At 35.2% G+C, this 17,417-nt stretch overlaps 1 protein-coding gene across 5 annotated transcripts in view; it reads right to left on the bottom strand.

Annotated features, from left to right (window-relative positions):
• GLRA2 (glycine receptor, alpha 2) overlaps window positions 1–15,777 on the bottom strand; it is a 236,029-nt gene extending 220,252 nt beyond the window's left edge. For 2 of the 5 annotated variants that reach the window (XM_011957864.1, XM_011957865.1), the window contains exons 1-2: window positions 14,936–15,554; window positions 12,684–12,817 (exon numbers count right to left, since the gene is read on the bottom strand). In XM_011957864.1, the coding sequence (XP_011813254.1) occupies window positions 12,684–12,817; window positions 14,936–15,003 (202 nt within the window). In that variant the 5' untranslated portion in view covers window positions 15,004–15,554. Of the gene's footprint in view, window positions 1–12,683; window positions 12,818–13,847; window positions 14,164–14,935 lie in introns of those variants that run through there. The other 3 variants (XM_011957868.1, XM_011957866.1, XM_011957867.1) reach the window with 3 other exon arrangements.
• Between the last annotated feature and the right edge of the window lie 1,640 nt (window positions 15,778–17,417).

The following is a 17,417-nucleotide window of genomic DNA, read 5'->3' as shown; positions in this document are numbered from 1 at the left end:
TATACATATGTAACAAACCTGCACGTTATGCACATGTACCCTAGAACTTAAAGTATAATAAAAAAATAAAAAATAAAAAATAAATAAATAAATAAATAAATGACATGATTCAGGAGCCACTGATTAAGTCTGAGGTGGCTTACTATTTCCCTATCTCTACTCTGTTATTTGTCTCTTCCTAAGAGCCTGGAGTGAGAAGAAGGAAGACAAAAAATCATGCTTGCTTACTTGACAAACACTCTCAGAGAAAGTATAGGGGAGGAACTAGTAATTTAAAAGTTAAGTATATATTATATTTAAGAATATCTATATATAATCATCCTTTCCCCAAGACATTTAGTGATATTTCAAAGATACTTCATTTTCTGCATCCATCTTCATTGCAAACAATTTTCAATAGTTTTTCCTGGAAATTTATATATTGAAGTATATGAAACATTAGCATTTTTAAGCAGAGAAACTTAGAATGATTTAATACTAATAAATAGGAAGTTAATCTTAAATCTGCACAAGTTAGTTAAGATAAATATTGCATAATTTCCATTTTAAATGAGATTTTTAGTATAGACTTAAATTTTTAAAATTTCATTGCAAGGAAGTGATGGAAAAAATATTCTCAGCAAATGAGTGGAAATTGCACAACTACAAGACTTACCCATTTTTGAAAGCTGCCTGAAAAAGAAGATAGCAATCCAAAAGAAAATTCTTCATACAGGTATGAAACTTTATCATATACTGACGAAGAAATGTCTCTAGTTCCAGGTTAAAGATCACTTGTTTAAATGTATATATTTATCAGCTTTGTAAATCATAAAGACTAAAACAGTAGGTGATTATTAGTTCCAAGTATTTTGATGTATTGACTAATTTCTTTTCTCTACGCTTTTCAAAATGCCACTGTTTGTTTATTTATTCATGTAGATGAAGCAGGAGAAAAATAGACTGCAATAATATTCTAACTTGTAGAGTAATTCTCTTGTGGCATCATAATGCTAATGTTGAACATATATCAAAATGAAAGCCTCATTTACTGAATGCTGGGCCCTTCTCACTCTTATGAATAATCTCTTTCTAGCAAATTGTTATATTTTATGTATATTTAAGTTCCCCATCATCATCATCATCTATTTTCATGGCAAAATTTGTTTAGGTTTCTGGATTTTACCAAAACTACGTTTTCCAAAGTATTCCATTACACACTTGTTCTCCAGGATGTTACTTGTGGTAAGAAATCTGTGATCAAGTGAACATCAGGCAAACCCCGGTGTAAAAAAGTTTTTAAAATACTTATTTGTGTATTTAGTTTTACTACATATTTTCTCACAATTTTTAATGTGCTAATGGATATTAGGTCTCTCTCAGAAGATGTTTTGCAGAATTTCCTATACTTACTTTACATTTAAAAACTTATACCAGAGAACATTTCATGGACTAGAGTTTTGGGAAACATCTTTGACCAGATGCTGAATTAAAGAAACTTGATAGCTACATTTCCCAGAAGCAGCCTTTGGACATGAATTTGCTACCTCCAAACCAAGAGCAAGGCAAAAATTGTAATAGCTTATTTCTTCAGTAATCGCCTCATAAGTTTCCAGGGTCTTCCCTGCAATAACAATTCTTGAAATATTGGGAGTTGAAATAAGGTAGAGGCAACTGTGAAAAATGCTGGACAGAATTAATAATTTCCCAGAAAGGAAACATTATCTCAGAAGACTGGGTGCATCCAAGTTCTCTGGGTGAGTCAACAATTTACAAAAGGACATACCCAAAGATATGAATTTAGGCTATTAAAAACAGGGACCATCAAAGTTAGAAATGAAGTAGAGAGACATCTTGTTCTAAGTCTTTCTTTTTTCTTTTTCTTTTTTGCAGATGATGAAAGTGACTCCCAGAGAGGTTAAGTGGCATACTCCAGGTCATAATTGTCAAACCTGGAGTTAAAATCAGGCCTCATGAGTCTCAATTTAGATATTTTTTTCCTCTTGTGGGATTTTCCCCCCTTCATTCTGTAAAACAATATGGGCACATAGGATCTTGGGGAAAAAATACTATAAAGAAGGTATCGTCCTTCTGCTATAAGGGCAAAAATGTCTTATTCTAGTCCTGTAGGTCTTCACCTGTAGGGAGTAATGACTTCGTTAAAGTTGTAAACTTAAAATAAAATCCTAAGCCCCTACTGACTGAATAGACCCTCTTGTAGCCAAGGGGACTCCAGAAAAACCTTTAAATTGAGTTCCCAGCCACAATGGGACAGGAGGTTAGACACAGTTCATTATACTTCCTCTCTTTTGGGGTTTAGACACAACAACTGATGAGCACTAATATTAAAGTAGAGATCATAAGACTGACAGAACAGACTCTTTGTGGCAATGAGATACGAAATTTTATACAGGACCTAAAACCATGCTAGGCAAGGGGTAAGTCATGCACCCCTACACTTAAAGAATAAACTGTGTTCTAACTGCCACAAGGCTTTTTTCTTTTTTTTTTTTTTCTTCTTCTTCTCTAGCAGTTAAATAAGGACTGGTCTCAAGCAATATTAAAACAATTACAACTCATCCAGTTCACAGAGGCTGACTAACTGATCCCCTGTTCCATCAACCATAACTACAGCTTTGTCGGGACAAGAGACTGATGTCAATGACTTTCTCCTAATAAGAAGAACACGAACCATGGACTGATGATTCTGGCTGGTTTACAGAGATCACTCTTGCATGCCTCTGTGTCCTAAAAAGGCCTTTTGACATATAGGCTTTCATTGTAAGACATTTAAATATTAAGTCTCCACCTCAAAGTGAACATGGGTTGTATGTTACATGCATGTTTACTTTATACACATGCATCAGAACCACCTTTGTGAATATTCATAGCCTTCTGTAACCTGTTGAATATGTATGTTTAGCCAACCTGTTCAACATAAAGTTCCTATCCCAACCACTCCTCCTTTGAAGTGCCTGTCTCTGGCCTTGTCCAAAGACATGTTTCCCAGGCTGCAGGATGATCACCTAGAAGACTATAACCCTTTACAAGAAATCAAGTCTCCTTTCCTTTTCCAAATTTAGAGATTTGAGTTGACAAAATGAACACTCCAAGATCCCATCATCCATATATGCTGTAGATGGAGAGGTGTGGGGCCCAGGATTTGCCTTTTTAACCAGACTTTCAGGTGGCTCTGAAGCAGGTCTTCTGAAAAATGTGGCTTGAGATACACATCTGGTTGGTTGTTAATTTTGGTATTAAATCCTAAATCCTTTGATTTGGCATACTACATACAAAGCTTATGTAATAAACCAGAGTTAATTCAAAGGAAAAAGTAGAATATGAGAAATCCATTGTGAGCACTGTACATTATATTTATAAATTTTCCTGAATCACATCATCTGACTTAAGTTTGGTTTGCCAAATGTGTGTCTCATTCACTTTTCAGAGACTCTGAGGTTCAAATATAAATAAACAGATCCCTTGTTTTCTGAATGCATTTATTTGGGTGGTGAGAAATGGGCAAAATGCTTTTTCTAGTAAAAGCCTGATAAAAGAAATCTTGACTGTCTTGTTGGTCATGAAGTGGTTCTTAGAAATCAACATCTTGAAGTATTTAAATGCAAATAAATTAGAAGAAGATACATTATATTACCTTCTATGTACATTTGGTTTTAAAATGAAGTAAAAATTGTGCAGTAAAGTAGTCCTGGGCTTTTCCTAACGTAGGAGAATTGCCAAGATAAGTAGCTGTATTACAACTGCGATAATCAAACCAGCCAAGGAGTAGGAAATGAGCAACTATTCCCAGAACTCTCCATTTCCTAGAAATGCACACTACTCTGCCCCTGGTCTTCATGCCTTTTTAACCCCTTACCCAATCTTTTCTTCTAACACCCTTTCTCCAGATCTATGCAGAACAAAAGAGCATGAAGGGAAAGAATTTATCTGATAAATGCTTCCCCAGAGAGACTTGGCATTAAGTCTTCTGCTCAAATCCAAACCCACAACATATCCCAGCATGGGGAGCCTGGAGGGAATTACTGTAGGGACGAGCACATTAATATTAGCAAATATATTAAATCAGACAGAAAGGAAATTCTATTAATTACTTTCATATGCTCCACAGGAAGATCTCTCTTTTTCTTTCTCCCTCCCGTCTCTATTCTTCACTCTCTTTTTCCTTTCTCTCTTTCTCTCCCCTCTGTCTCTTCCTGTCTCTCTCCCTTTATTTCTAGTGCCTCCCCCGTTTCCCCCCACCTTGCACCCTCCCCGCTTCCTTCCTTCTTTCTCTTTCTCTTGCACACACATATACACCAATCCATTTATTGCACGTCTTCCTGTTTTCCATTTAGGAGACAGAACAATCACATCACACTGTATTTCTCTCTCTTCTCTGCTTTTGGGGATAGCACTTATCTATTGGGATAATATATCCAAATGGTCTCCAGACTGATCAAAGAAGGCTTACTAAATTTGTCATCAGTGTTGGAGATGTCTGCTCAACCACCTGAATGGTGAGGGGTGAGTTTGCTCGTAAGTTGACATTTGTGCTGGTTGTCTTCCATTTCCCCACCCCAACCCCTCTCTTCTATTCTCTGTACCCTAGGAAGCTGTCCTTCAGGGTTTGTATCAGTGGGCTCCCTTGCTCTCTGTTAGTTGAATCTGGCTAATGAAAGGCTCCCACAGGAGAATGGAAAACAGGAGGAGGGCAAGGTCCGGATATTTATTCTCAGGCTTACTTCCTGTTAGGATAGCACAAATTGACTACATTCCTCCACAGGTTTCATTAGGTGACCCTTCTATATAGCTGCCTTCACCAGGTTCTGGTAATCACTCCCTCCCCTGCTTCTTCAGTTTTGTTGACAGTCCCAGAATACTACACTCTCCCTTTAAGGGTTGTTTTTCTCTCATGCCATTGAAATGTGTGGTCTCTTTCCTGCAAAGATCCTGGATAATAAGCATTCAACCTACAAATTATATTCCAGTTTTTATTTAAGTGAGATAGTAATAGTAAGAACTGACATTTGAAAGCTTAAATTTCTATTTACCACTCTATACTTAGCACCTAACAATGGTGCCTGGCACAGGGTGACTAGTCACTAATTATTTATTAAGAGAATTAACAAATTAACTGTGTGTTTAGACTCAAATACAAAGATGTAAAACTATTACATGTAATTTTTTGTGCCTACATTTATACTCCCTTGCCACAGATTTATTATATTGCTTTGACAGTGCATAGGCAAGTGTGGTTTTTCTTCCCCACAAGAAAATATGTTCCACCCTCATCAGAAAAAAAGAAAAAACAGAAAACAAGAGTTATCCAGTCATATACGTACTTCACAGATGGTGAAGATGCCTTTTCTCAAATGATAATTGCCTATGGACTTTTCATACTTTTACTGAATCCAGAATTTATTTTGCCCTTTGGATGAGTATACAGAGCCACTATTTGGTGTATCATATTAATAATGGAATGGTGGGTACACAAACCATAGCATGAGTCAAAGAAAGGGTCCAGCTTCTCTCTCTTGTATTTGCCTCATAACCACTTTGGTTGGCTGGCCAAACTAGACTCCAAATGAGTAACCTGGTGACTTTGTTCTTACATGTACTGCACACATTAGAATATCCATTTGAGGCCTACGCCTTTTGCTCATATGCTTCCTTTAGTGGCTACTGCATGGCTGAAAGGGTCTGTAATCAGTCATAAGTGTGCAGAGTAGCTCTCTCAGGAAAGAAGTCAATGAGCAAACGCTTCACCCAACAGTCAGGACAGCATCCCAGGCGTTAATTCCAAAGGGAGCCCAGAATGCTTCCAAAGACCTTGTTATTGAGGCTTCGTCAAACATAGTTCAATTTTTAAGATCCTGTTCCACACTGGCTGATGCAACATACCAAGAAAATTATCCAACACCATCAAGAACAAACAAATGACTATTTCTTTTTTTATTCTAAACCTAACTGCCCCAACTGAACACATTATACTGTCCATTCATTAAGCACCAAGAGACCTGAATATTGTTGCCATCTAAGTCTCAGATTATCAGCAAAATTGACTGAATTATCCTTCAGGACATGGAGGACCAGCAGCTCTATAAACTAAGGATAAAATATTTAAGTTCATTCAGTAATGAAAATTAAGGATATAGGGTCACCCAGAATCAACCAAGGAGCAATGCAGTACTTTCTCAAAGACTAAAAAAATTATGGGCTTCCATTTCTGGTGCACTTAACCCGCCATATTGTGAGACCAAATGCTATCTTTTAAATACTTATTCTAAAATAGGAAATCATTTCAGTACTATTGTGCAATGAACCTTGCAACTATAGTAACTGGACAAGAAAATACATCAGAAATGGCAGTCATGTTATCTTCAGTTAAATTTAAGGTCCTCCTTTATAGGACTAAGTTAAATTTGTTCTATTTCTCTTACTTGGCTTATTTTTTAAAATGAGTCCAAGAAAATAATCAGAGATGGGATTTGAATGTGTAAAGATAATTCCCTCCCACAAATGGCTCCCTCTTTGTTTTCTATTTAGGAATACGAAATAGTCGTTTCATGTTGGAAATTTCCCCACCGAACTAATAAAAGGAAAACCAACTGAGGCATATGACATCTACATTATGGTTACTCTGGTAGGAATCTGAGATGCCCGAATTTCTCTAATTTGTTTCTTTTCATTTAGAAAATCAAGCAGCTGTTTTCACAATACACAGTAAATGTTGACTATAAAAGAAAAATGGAGGAATTGCAATAATAATTCAAATTATCTGTATATTAGTAACAGTGGAAAACAAATAATTCACGCTCATGATATCATTTGATCCTCAGTACAACCCAAGTGAGGTAGGTAAAGGCAGAAGAAAATCTGAGGCACAGATAGGTGAAGACATCTTTTCTCAAAAATGGCTGAACCAGGACATGAACATAGATCTTCTGGATCCAAGTTCAGGGCTCTTTCCACTATACTACCCTGTCACTATGGAACAAAAGACATGCTGACAGACTTATTGGAATATGCTTTACCAGGGTGCATTAGAATGCTGTAGATGCTCTCTTGATGCCACTTCAAATCCCCAAAAAACCTTGTGGGTCCACAGGAGGAGCCTAGTATATACAAATGTGTTGGTTGGTGTTCATACAGCACACAAAAGTTGTATGAACACCAGCCAACACATTTGTATAATAAATTGTGACACAGCCAGTGATTTTTGATGTTCAAAAATCTTCATCAATATTGTCTCTGAATGAAACTATCATATATGTTTCCCTTTGTTACTCCCAGCCTTTCCTTTCAATAACCTTTTTCCCCTATTGTCTTGTTTTATAATGCCTTGCACCATCAATATTCTTCCGCAGTGCCACACTACAACCAAATACTCTCATTCAAATTATGGAGTAAAAGACTAATTGGGCTTACTGTCATTTCCATCAAGTGGTTTTAATATGAAATAAAATCTTTAATCCAAGAACAGAAGCAACAGTGCTGTAATTTTAGCCATTATAATAGCAAGCTAGGTTAGAATAGTTATTGGGCAAGGGATTTCTTTCAAGGGCTTGGGTACTATTGAAATCAGGCCACGTGCATGTTACTGCACTTAAAGTAAGAGTGACACTGACTCTAATCTGCCACCATGGACCATACTACCCAAGAGAGGCGCTCCCTTGAGCTTTACCTCTCTAGAAGTGCTTAACAATTACCCTTTTGAATTGGAAATACATGTAATGATCAGCATTCAAGAAGCACGCAGAGAAAAGTAACTTTTCTTCCTACCCCTGTCTCCCTGGCATCCAGTCACCTTTCTTAGAAGCACCTGATATTTCCACTCTCTTGTGTATCTTTTAGGGACATTCTATTGCATATACAAACACAGCATTTGTGCATATATGTAGACACACTGATATATACATAGTCCCCCATGCTGTATGTACTTTGCAAGGTAATTTTATAATAATTTATCCTAAAATAAATCTATTCTTCCTTTCCTTCTTTCTATTCTCCCTTAGTTGTCCTTGAATTTCTTCAATGAATGGTTCTCACTGACAACTATAGCCTATATATTTAGCCAAGAGTAATTTGCCTAATGAGAGTGTCAACTGTCTCAAAATTGGGCTTAGTTCTAGGCCATTTTAAAATGATGGCTTTCGTAATTAAAAGATAATGTCTCAAAAAATCATATGCTGTATTATTATCATTTTAAAAGTTTTATAATTGAAAACTGACTCACTTGACATTTGTAGACACCTGAAAACTCTTTTTCTGTATACAATTATTCTCATATGTTTCAATGTGGGTTTAGTACCATTAGGGCTTTTTTTCATCTCAGCCATTAAAGAGTGATTTACCTCAGGCCTCTTGATTAATTAAGGGAGACCTAGAATTAAGGGAGAATACGAATTCTTCTGTGAGGACAGTAACTGTCAAGCAGATAATCCAGATAATTCCATAATCACTTCCAAGGTGATTTATAATTGGGCCAATTACTGTCTGTATTTCCTAATAAAACCACAATGTCCGCATGACCATGAAGTTACTTTTTCAGGTGCCTGGAGGCTTCTGCTACTTTCTGCACTCAGGCACAATGCTTCCGATACTTGCAAGCATTTTGGTCTTCTTTCTCAGGTTCCATAGTAATGTCTGATGCCCACCAGGCTGATCAAAGAAATGGCGATGCTGGGGTTGCATTATCACTTACTGAAAGAAGCACCCTTTCCAAGTGTCCCTGCTGGACACTTGTGCTCAAGCACCTTCTACAGGGATTGGTATTCACAACATTTGAACTTTAGCTCCACTTGGCTACAGACATGATCATTTTCAAGGGGCAAAATCTGAAGACCTCTGGTTTCATGGAAGCGGATCTTGATACTTGAAACACCTCTTGAGCTGCTAGCTCTTTGGAAATTGCAGAAAAACATATTTCAGGCAAATGTAGGTTTTAATGTCACACACTACACTTTCCAACTTAGGTCTCTAGACGTGGGAAAAAATAGTGTGCATGGCAGGCACAAAGAAGTGGAATGAAGAATTATCTCCTGGCATTATCTACTCTAGATTCTATCCCAAAAAGAATGTTTTAGTGAAATGTATTTATTCACATTGGGATGAAAACTAGGATGTAACGCTAAGTTAATTTTATTTTCAAAGAAAATTTCATTAAAATACATAAAGGCTTTGTTTCAAAAAGAAAGAAAGAGAACTAATGCATTTTGCCCAGATTTGAACATTTTATTAAAAGCCTAATGTTTAAAGTGCATTTTCAAGATACAATAATGCTGACAGAAGAATATCTGATAGGATGGTGGAATAACACCATGATAAATCAACTGAAAACGAGACAAATCACCTAAGTGGGGAAAGAGGCTCATCTCTTGATATAGAATCAACATTTACCATGATTTCAGAACCAGGTAATTGTGAATGGATGTAGCTTGTGTTTTTATCTGAACTGAGGATTTTCACTGAATGTATGTTTTGACAAGATCTGAAACAGGTCTCTATGAATCTTATAGATAAAATTCAATTGACAACTCTGACTCATGACTTTGTTTATACACCTGTGCTTCAACACATCAGAAAAGCTATTTTTTTCCCTGTAGTTTCTAAGAATGTCCCTCAATTACAGAGTCTAAGTCTGAATCATTTCTGGTGGTTATCTTTTCTAGCTTACATCCATTTTTCCTTCTTATATATATGCCCGTTATGACATCTTTCAAAGCCCATCAGGGATATGGAATAGACATGCAATATTTTACTGACTTAAAAGTATACAGGAAAAATTCTTTCCAATAAGAAAAATTATATGTATGCATTTCTTTTGCCCTTGCCAATGCATGGCAGCAAAGAAAACAGAGAAATATGCTAATATTTAATAAGAATTCTAGAATAACCGTGCTGTTTACCTCAGTGGCCTATATTTGGCTCTTGATTTAATTCTGGTGGTCAAATTTTGCCCTTCTATCTTCTTTTCAGTCACCGTTATTTTAATTGTCAACATCATCATCAGTATCATGTTTATAGCTATCACAGACAATTGCTTTTTCACAGTTACAGGGAGACTGTCACTATTCTATATGCAATCACATTTCCTAATCTCTTTCATTTCTACTTACTATATTAAATTCCTCATTGATACATTACTAATCAACTATGGTAAGTATTATAGTGTTTATCTAAGCCTCCTCCTTGTTACAAGTTCCCTATTTTCTGCCTTCTCTTTCCTTCTCTTCACCTCAGCTAAGATCATCTTTGCTTGCCACTGTGACTACTGGTTGGTCTCTCAAAAGTTACCACCCTCACATTCTACTACAACAACTAGTTGGAAGCACTAATCTTCATAGTTGATCTACCTTTTCCTCTCTGTCTTTGTTCTAATTTCCTTATCTTTGTTCTAATAAAAAAGGATAACTTATTTTCCCTACACTAGCAATATTTTATGTATGTATGTATATATAAAATAAGGTACTTCCCTGCCCTCTCAGATGTGGTGTGGGAGTGGAATGATAAAATATAAATATGTAGAAGGATATTAGACATATAAAATTCCATGAGAACTTCAAGAAAAAATTATTTTAGTCTAAAATAATGAGGAGTGTTTTAAATCCAGGAATAACCAAGCTCCCCCAAATGAAGAGAACTTTGGGAGATGTCAGATAATTGATCTGATATAAATGGTCTATGTAAATAAATATTATGAAGAGGTAGCAGTGTTCACTGAAGAGTTAAAGGGAGAGGGAGATAAAACTCAATGAAGCCCACTAATGTTAGAGTCTTCTGTGATATCCACCCCATTTCTTTTTTATAAGTCATTAAAATATCCTGTACTTAGACTTTAAGTAGTAGATACATTGAAAAAAAAAAAAAAAAAAAAAACGTGGCCACACTTTGCTGAACCTGACATTCTCCTCATTTATTTATCCTTTGGAACCATGATAGATATCATTTCCCAAAGGTGATATCCCCAGAAGAACCAGGAAAAAATTGGATGTGGAAACGATGGCTCATTCTTGTGTGGTCACTTAAAGTAGCAATGTCAACATGCGTGTTTGTTTTATTACCCTTTGCACTTTCCTGCCCTTTTGAAAAAGTATTTCTAGAAAGAAATGAATAACAGCTATGAAACAAGATGCTTGTAAACGTGAAACAGTTTTCCATCTCTGAACCTTCTCTATAAAGCTTTCCATGAATATCTTAATAGGAAATTATCTTTCCATTTCTTGGAATCCTGTAGCAATTTACCTGTATTTCCTAATGGTATTTTCCTATTTCTATCTAATAGTAAAAGTATGCATGTAACATCTCCTCCCTCCACTAAACTTTTTGATAGAAGCACCTAAACTGTTTCATCTCCCAATTTTACAAAGCACCCAACAGTTAGTATTCTGCAGATAATCCAGACTCAAAAGTTGTTGAGTGGCTTAGTGGATAAATATATGAATGAGCAATCCCATTGAAAGCTGGCTCTCAGTTTGTTACTCACAAGATTTTATTTCAAATACTGACTTCCAAAGCAATGACCACAAAATTAAGAAATGGGATGAACATGAAGATTTTTTTTCAGAAAAAATTTCTCTGAATGTAGTTCAGTTGTCTCTCTTGGAGATACTTAAAAAATACTGTTTTGCCAAAACTCTGACATATTTCTTTACAAAATATGCCCATAGCTGGGTATATTCAGAGGTGTAACATTTAAAGAAGAAATGAATTTAAAATTTAGTTTTCATGCTTATATTTGCCAATAATAAAAATTAATCAACACTGAAGAAAAGTGTGCCATTAAATTGCCAATAAACAAAAGTAAGCAATGCATGAATTGCTACATAATATCCAGAACACTGTAGGTTTCTTCTTTTACAAAATGTCATAAACACTTCACAATGCATTATGTTAAATTTCATTACAAGAAAAAGACAACATCACTTAAACTATGTATTTAAAAATTAAAGCATCAACATGATTCAATTATTAATAATTGATTCTTATTCGTTTTCTCTGATTCAGAATAAAAATAAACTAAATATATTTAAAAAGCATTTCTGCAGACTATTAACTACATTTTTGTAATGTTCAACAAACAAAAACAAAAAACATTGGTTTGCTTCTAATTGAACAAAGAAAGTATCCACCATCTTTGACATGTGCACTTTACAATTCTGTGATCGCTGTTGATTTCAAATAAACAATTTCAAATAAACAATGAGAATACTTAAACAAAAGGGAACAAAAAATTAGAACCTCTTCTTACAAAGTCTAAAAATTAAAGAGGCCTGAAAGTATGTAAAGTGGCATATTTTATAGAGATTTAAACTCTACTTTGATGTAGGTATTTAAAATCAAAACCAAATATTTTGAAGTAACCATTGAAACTTGCATGCATCCTGGTAGATATTCAAGCAAGTCAAGTCTGTCACTTGCTCTTGTATTCACTTTCAGCCACATTCCCACTTAAGAAAAAATAGGGACTATGGCCATAATTTATGACACCAGTTTTATTCGTGAAATAGAACACAAACAAGGAAAGTTTTCAAATGTGGGAAGCGACAGGTAAAATGAAAATATCAGTAACTAATGCAAAATAACACCCAAATGAACACTATACTTGTCATTTTCATTAAAAGCTCTGAAAATGTTTTTCAGTTAACTATTCAAACATCTAGAAGATTTCTCAAAGGCTTAACGTAAGTTTAATTGGAACCTACCTTTAAAATTTGGCCTGATTCTTGCATCATATCCTGATGTCCTTCCCATTAACTTGTCCAAGAAATCTGAAGGAGATAGGGTCTGTGAAGGTTGTTTTCCAGACCTGGAGTCATGGTCTTTGCAGAAAGCCGTCCTAAACACATCATTAACTCTTTTAGCAACAATTTCATTTGCATCCCTTAAGAACTAATGCTCACTGCATTTTTAACATTACATTTTGGTAAAGATATTTGATATGTTAGTATGAAGAAAACTAGAAAAATCCAAACTCTTTGGCCAACTTCTGAACTTGTACATGTTCTAAAGTTAACTTTAAATGATGAGAACTAGAAATCCTGAGTCACGTCTCTCAAGTTTCCAAACTTTAACCATAAGATGTTTGAGAACAGACAATGTAGTTTTAGGTTGTAGATTTTATGTATATATAGTTAAAACTATTCAGAAAAATGAGGTAATTTTTTAAATTCATGTGACTGTCTTAAAATCATTTCTATCTGACTTAAAAAATTGTTTCAGCATTTCATCCCTAAATATAAGTCCTCTACCTTTTATAAGAAATATATAATAAGATGGGCAGAACAAACTTATTATTTCATTGCTTTTTTTCCCATCTGTTAGTTCTAATCCAACTATCAACTATTAATATTTTTCAATGTGATATCTAAAAGAGAACCTTCATTTGGACATTTCATTTCATTTTAAAATAGGTCAACAGTGAGCATGTATGTGACTTCTATTATTTTATCAGTTATTTATATATAAGCATTTAAATTGTTGGCTCTCTAAAAAATATTAGTGAAAACACACTTCTAAATCATTTTGACTTTTTATCACCAAAACACTGAAAGTTGGTTAAAAATTTCTCAGATTTTCATTTTCCTGTTAAAAGTAATAAAGAGCTTATTACACATAGCATATTTGCTTTGTAGCAAAATTAATTATTTCACAATACATAGTGGTTAACTGAAATTTCTTCCCTAAAGTGTGTATTTTATAAGCTTTGTTTTCAATAGTTTAACAAATAGTATCTTATGAATTCTATCACTAAGAAAATACCACATTCTTGCCAGTTTTTCAAGGAAGGGGTATTCTAAATAAGTGCAAAGATGATATAAATATTTTGTAGGAGTTAAAAATTGATATGATCATGCATAAATACTCACATTCTCATATGCAGAATCATCTGATTAATCAAGTGTTATTTGATTATGATGGTGGTGGTGGTGAGGATGATGATGATGATGATGATGATGATTCTAATAAAAACCAGCCTATATTTTTTCTTAATCATAGTAGGAGGTGTAAACCTGAAAGGAACATAGTGGGTTTTCCTGGTATTCATAGCATTATTACTATGTGTTCCATTTATCTTGGTTCTGTGAAAAAATGCCATAAAATTTAATGAAAATTAAATTTAGAGTCCTATACTTTGTTGTAAGAGCATCTCCTATCTCTGCTGAGTCTTCCACTCTCTGTCATCTATATAGTCTATATCTATAGATGACTATATTACTTACTGGTAATGATTTGATATTTTGAGGTACCAATTGATTTGACAACTATTCGCAAACTATGTAGAAAATGCAAGCATGAAAATAGTAATTTCTCACTTTAATTATGCATGCTCCACTTCTCATATGTACATAAATACAATTATGTCATATTAATTAAATTTTGGTAGGCCATCAATTTCCAAACAGATTGAATAGTAGAATATAGTAGTAAAAAGAAATTTTTGGTATTTCAAGAAAATTCCTGAATTGTAGTCCTCATAGTATGCTTCCAGTTTCTGAAATATAATAGAAGTCTCAAGTTGGCTGAGAATTAGGGATCTTTTATATTTTATCTAAAATGAGCATGCTCCTGCCAAATTAATATAATCATCTTACATGAAAAACACTGCACCCAATAATCCCTTTAAATTACTTTCAGAAAAATTTGAAAGCAAAAATATCACCCTTTTACAGAAATATCAAGAGCATGCAACTCATTAGACTACCTTAATATCACATTGGCTGTGAAAATGTGTGTTGAATTGCACAGAGTGCGGCTATGCATCATAAAACTTGCTTTTGTGAAAATTTACCACCCTCCCACTATTATTAGGCTCTTAAAATGAACAAAAGATATGTAACTTTCCTCTATAAAATTAAAATAATATAGTCCATGGCACAGAGAAATACATAACAATTACATGACACATTCTATTTTAAACAATTTAAATATCAACATGCAAAGTCGTTTCACCTACCTGAAGTGGTTTGTCTCTAAGAAAAATGCAAACAAGGCTGTCAAAATGTTCACTAGCTGCCGGTTCATTCCTGTTTCTGTGTTGCTTGTGGAAAATATCCCGAAATGATTCCAGAAAGATGCTAGGACAAAGTATCTCTTTATCGTCCAGATTCAAAATTTGGCAGGAACCTAGTTTCCTTGAAAATCAAAAAGAGATTTGGTTTTGTACAGTTTGCTGAGAAAAAAGAAAAAGTGCCAGTCCTGGGCATCATGGTCAGGTCAAACCGAGGCTTGGGACCATCAGCTAACCCAGAAAGACAAAGCCTCAGAACTGATGAATCCCCCAGCTCCTTTTCCTGAATAATAAAAATGCTGCTACCTTAATCGCATCACCATGCAAAGGGAGTTGGTGACAATGCCATGCTAGATAGCTGTGGCTTTTGCTTTATATCTTTTCTGTTTAGCAAAGCCCTTTTTCTAGAAAATGTTTCCTATTAAAAAGAAGTTGCAAATGAGAGAGAAGAAAGGACTCTGCGCGCTGGAGTGGGTGGGGGAAAGAGGGAAAAATTGCTGAGATCCTGTGCTGGAATGAGGGCTATAGAAAGAGACGGAGACGTGATCTTACCCAGCCTATAAATTTCAGCACTCGGACAGCTCCAAGCTCTGAAGTGCGCATGTTTCCTTTTTCAGTTGCTTGGGGCGGGGGTCGGGGAAAAGCATTCAAGAGGGGACGTGCCTGCTGTTCGAAGGCAAAGAGTGGCCATTCAGCGAGGGGGTACTGAAGGGGGTACGATGATAGCAAGAGGAGAACAGAGGTCTGGAGAGGGTGAGGGAAGTGGAGTCTGAGCTCCTGGAAATGCTAGCCTGTCGGTGGGTGGGCGGGACGGGAGTTTGAAGCAGAAAAGGGAATAAGGTTTAATAGTGGGAAAACGAAATTGAGGGAAACAGAGAACAGGATTCAGAGTACTGAAATTATAATAAGGGTGTGGACAGTTCACTCTTTGTAAGTGGAAGCCAGAGGCAAAAGAAGAGTCCTGTGCTGAAGAGAAGGAAACATTTCCTTGGCACAGAGAAGCCCGTGTGCAGAAAAAGGTTCGTGAAGATCGATAATTTAATTTAGAAGTCCTTTATGCCTTCCTCGCCTTTTTAATGTTTTCATTTGATTTTAGCCGCCTATTCCCAAAGGATCTCTCTACCTCTCTACTAGCGAAAGCCCCTTCCAACTGAGCTTTCTTCAGTGGCTCAAAATCCTTGGGCATCCTCAAGTCACAGATTTGTAGAAAAGGAAATGAGACAATGGGCCGGCAGGGGGCAGTAGCAATCTTTTCTTGCCATGGTTAACGGTTAGAGCAGGGCTCCATGTTAGAAATGGAGCAAGGAAAAGTGCAACTGGGAGTTTAGTTCATCTGCCCATTCCAGATGTTAATCACTAGGAACAGTCATGTAATAAAGTGCATATGTTACTCTCCTAAATTGGCTAAAGGGACTGAAAATAGTGAAGTTCATAAATCTGTACAAAAGTATGACAAGTAACCCTGCTATTTCAAATTAAAATTACAAATATTATTATTAATAAAAAAGAGGAAGGGTAGATAGTCCAATGCGGATAATTAGCAGCTTCTGGGAAGGGGGAATAAAAAAGTGCATGTCCTACTATAAGCTAGGAGAGTAACCTATTTTTTTGTGAAATATTCCTTTTTAGTCAGCTATGCACTTTACTGGAGATCTTAATTTTAAAACAAAATAATATGATTAATTTTTATTCCATAAATGACAAACTTTGGATCAGTTTAAATATCATAGTAGAGTAACAATGAATTCTATGTTTTTAAGAAGTAGATTCAGAGAAAAAAGATGGCAAGTTCTTTTTACCTTTTAATGTTAATATAAATCACCAGAGGATCTTGCTGAAACGCAGATTATGATCCAGTAGGTCTGGGGCCTGAAATTCTGCATTTCTAAGAAGTTCCTAGCTGAAGTTGATGCTGCTTGTTCACAGATCACACTTTGAGTAGCAAGAGTCTATATGCCCTTTCATAAGATTTCTATCCCAGTAAGACAGTGAAAATATAGGAATCTCTTTTTAGATGAAATGCAGTAGTGCCCCAGCATTCTATTTACATACAAAATCAATTCTTCAAATGTGTTGTCTTAACTTTCAAAGCCTAGAGAAAATGATTCAATTTAAAAGAAAAACAGTATGGTGTAGTGTGAGACATCCCTGGACTACAGCTTCAAATCTGTTCACTTCCAAATTCATCCACATGGAAACTCTAGACCTGATTTTATCCTTGCTGTCCTGACCCAAAAATATATATAAAATAAATTCCTGGAAATATTTCTTCAATTGGTTATACATGGAAAAATAGCACAAGATCTTTTTGTGTTCAAGATTCTTTCCAAAACAAAATATAGGTATAAAGATAGAAGAAAATGATTTCTGTCAAATTTGTTTAAGGTTGTAATGATGCTTAAAGTAATATAGTCTTTGTAAATAATTT

Source organism: Colobus angolensis, unplaced genomic scaffold, assembly GCF_000951035.1.
Source record: "Colobus angolensis palliatus isolate OR3802 unplaced genomic scaffold, Cang.pa_1.0 Scaffold450, whole genome shotgun sequence".
Lineage (NCBI taxonomy): Eukaryota > Metazoa > Chordata > Mammalia > Primates > Cercopithecidae > Colobus > Colobus angolensis.
This window is presented reverse-complemented; position numbering and strand designations above follow the sequence as displayed.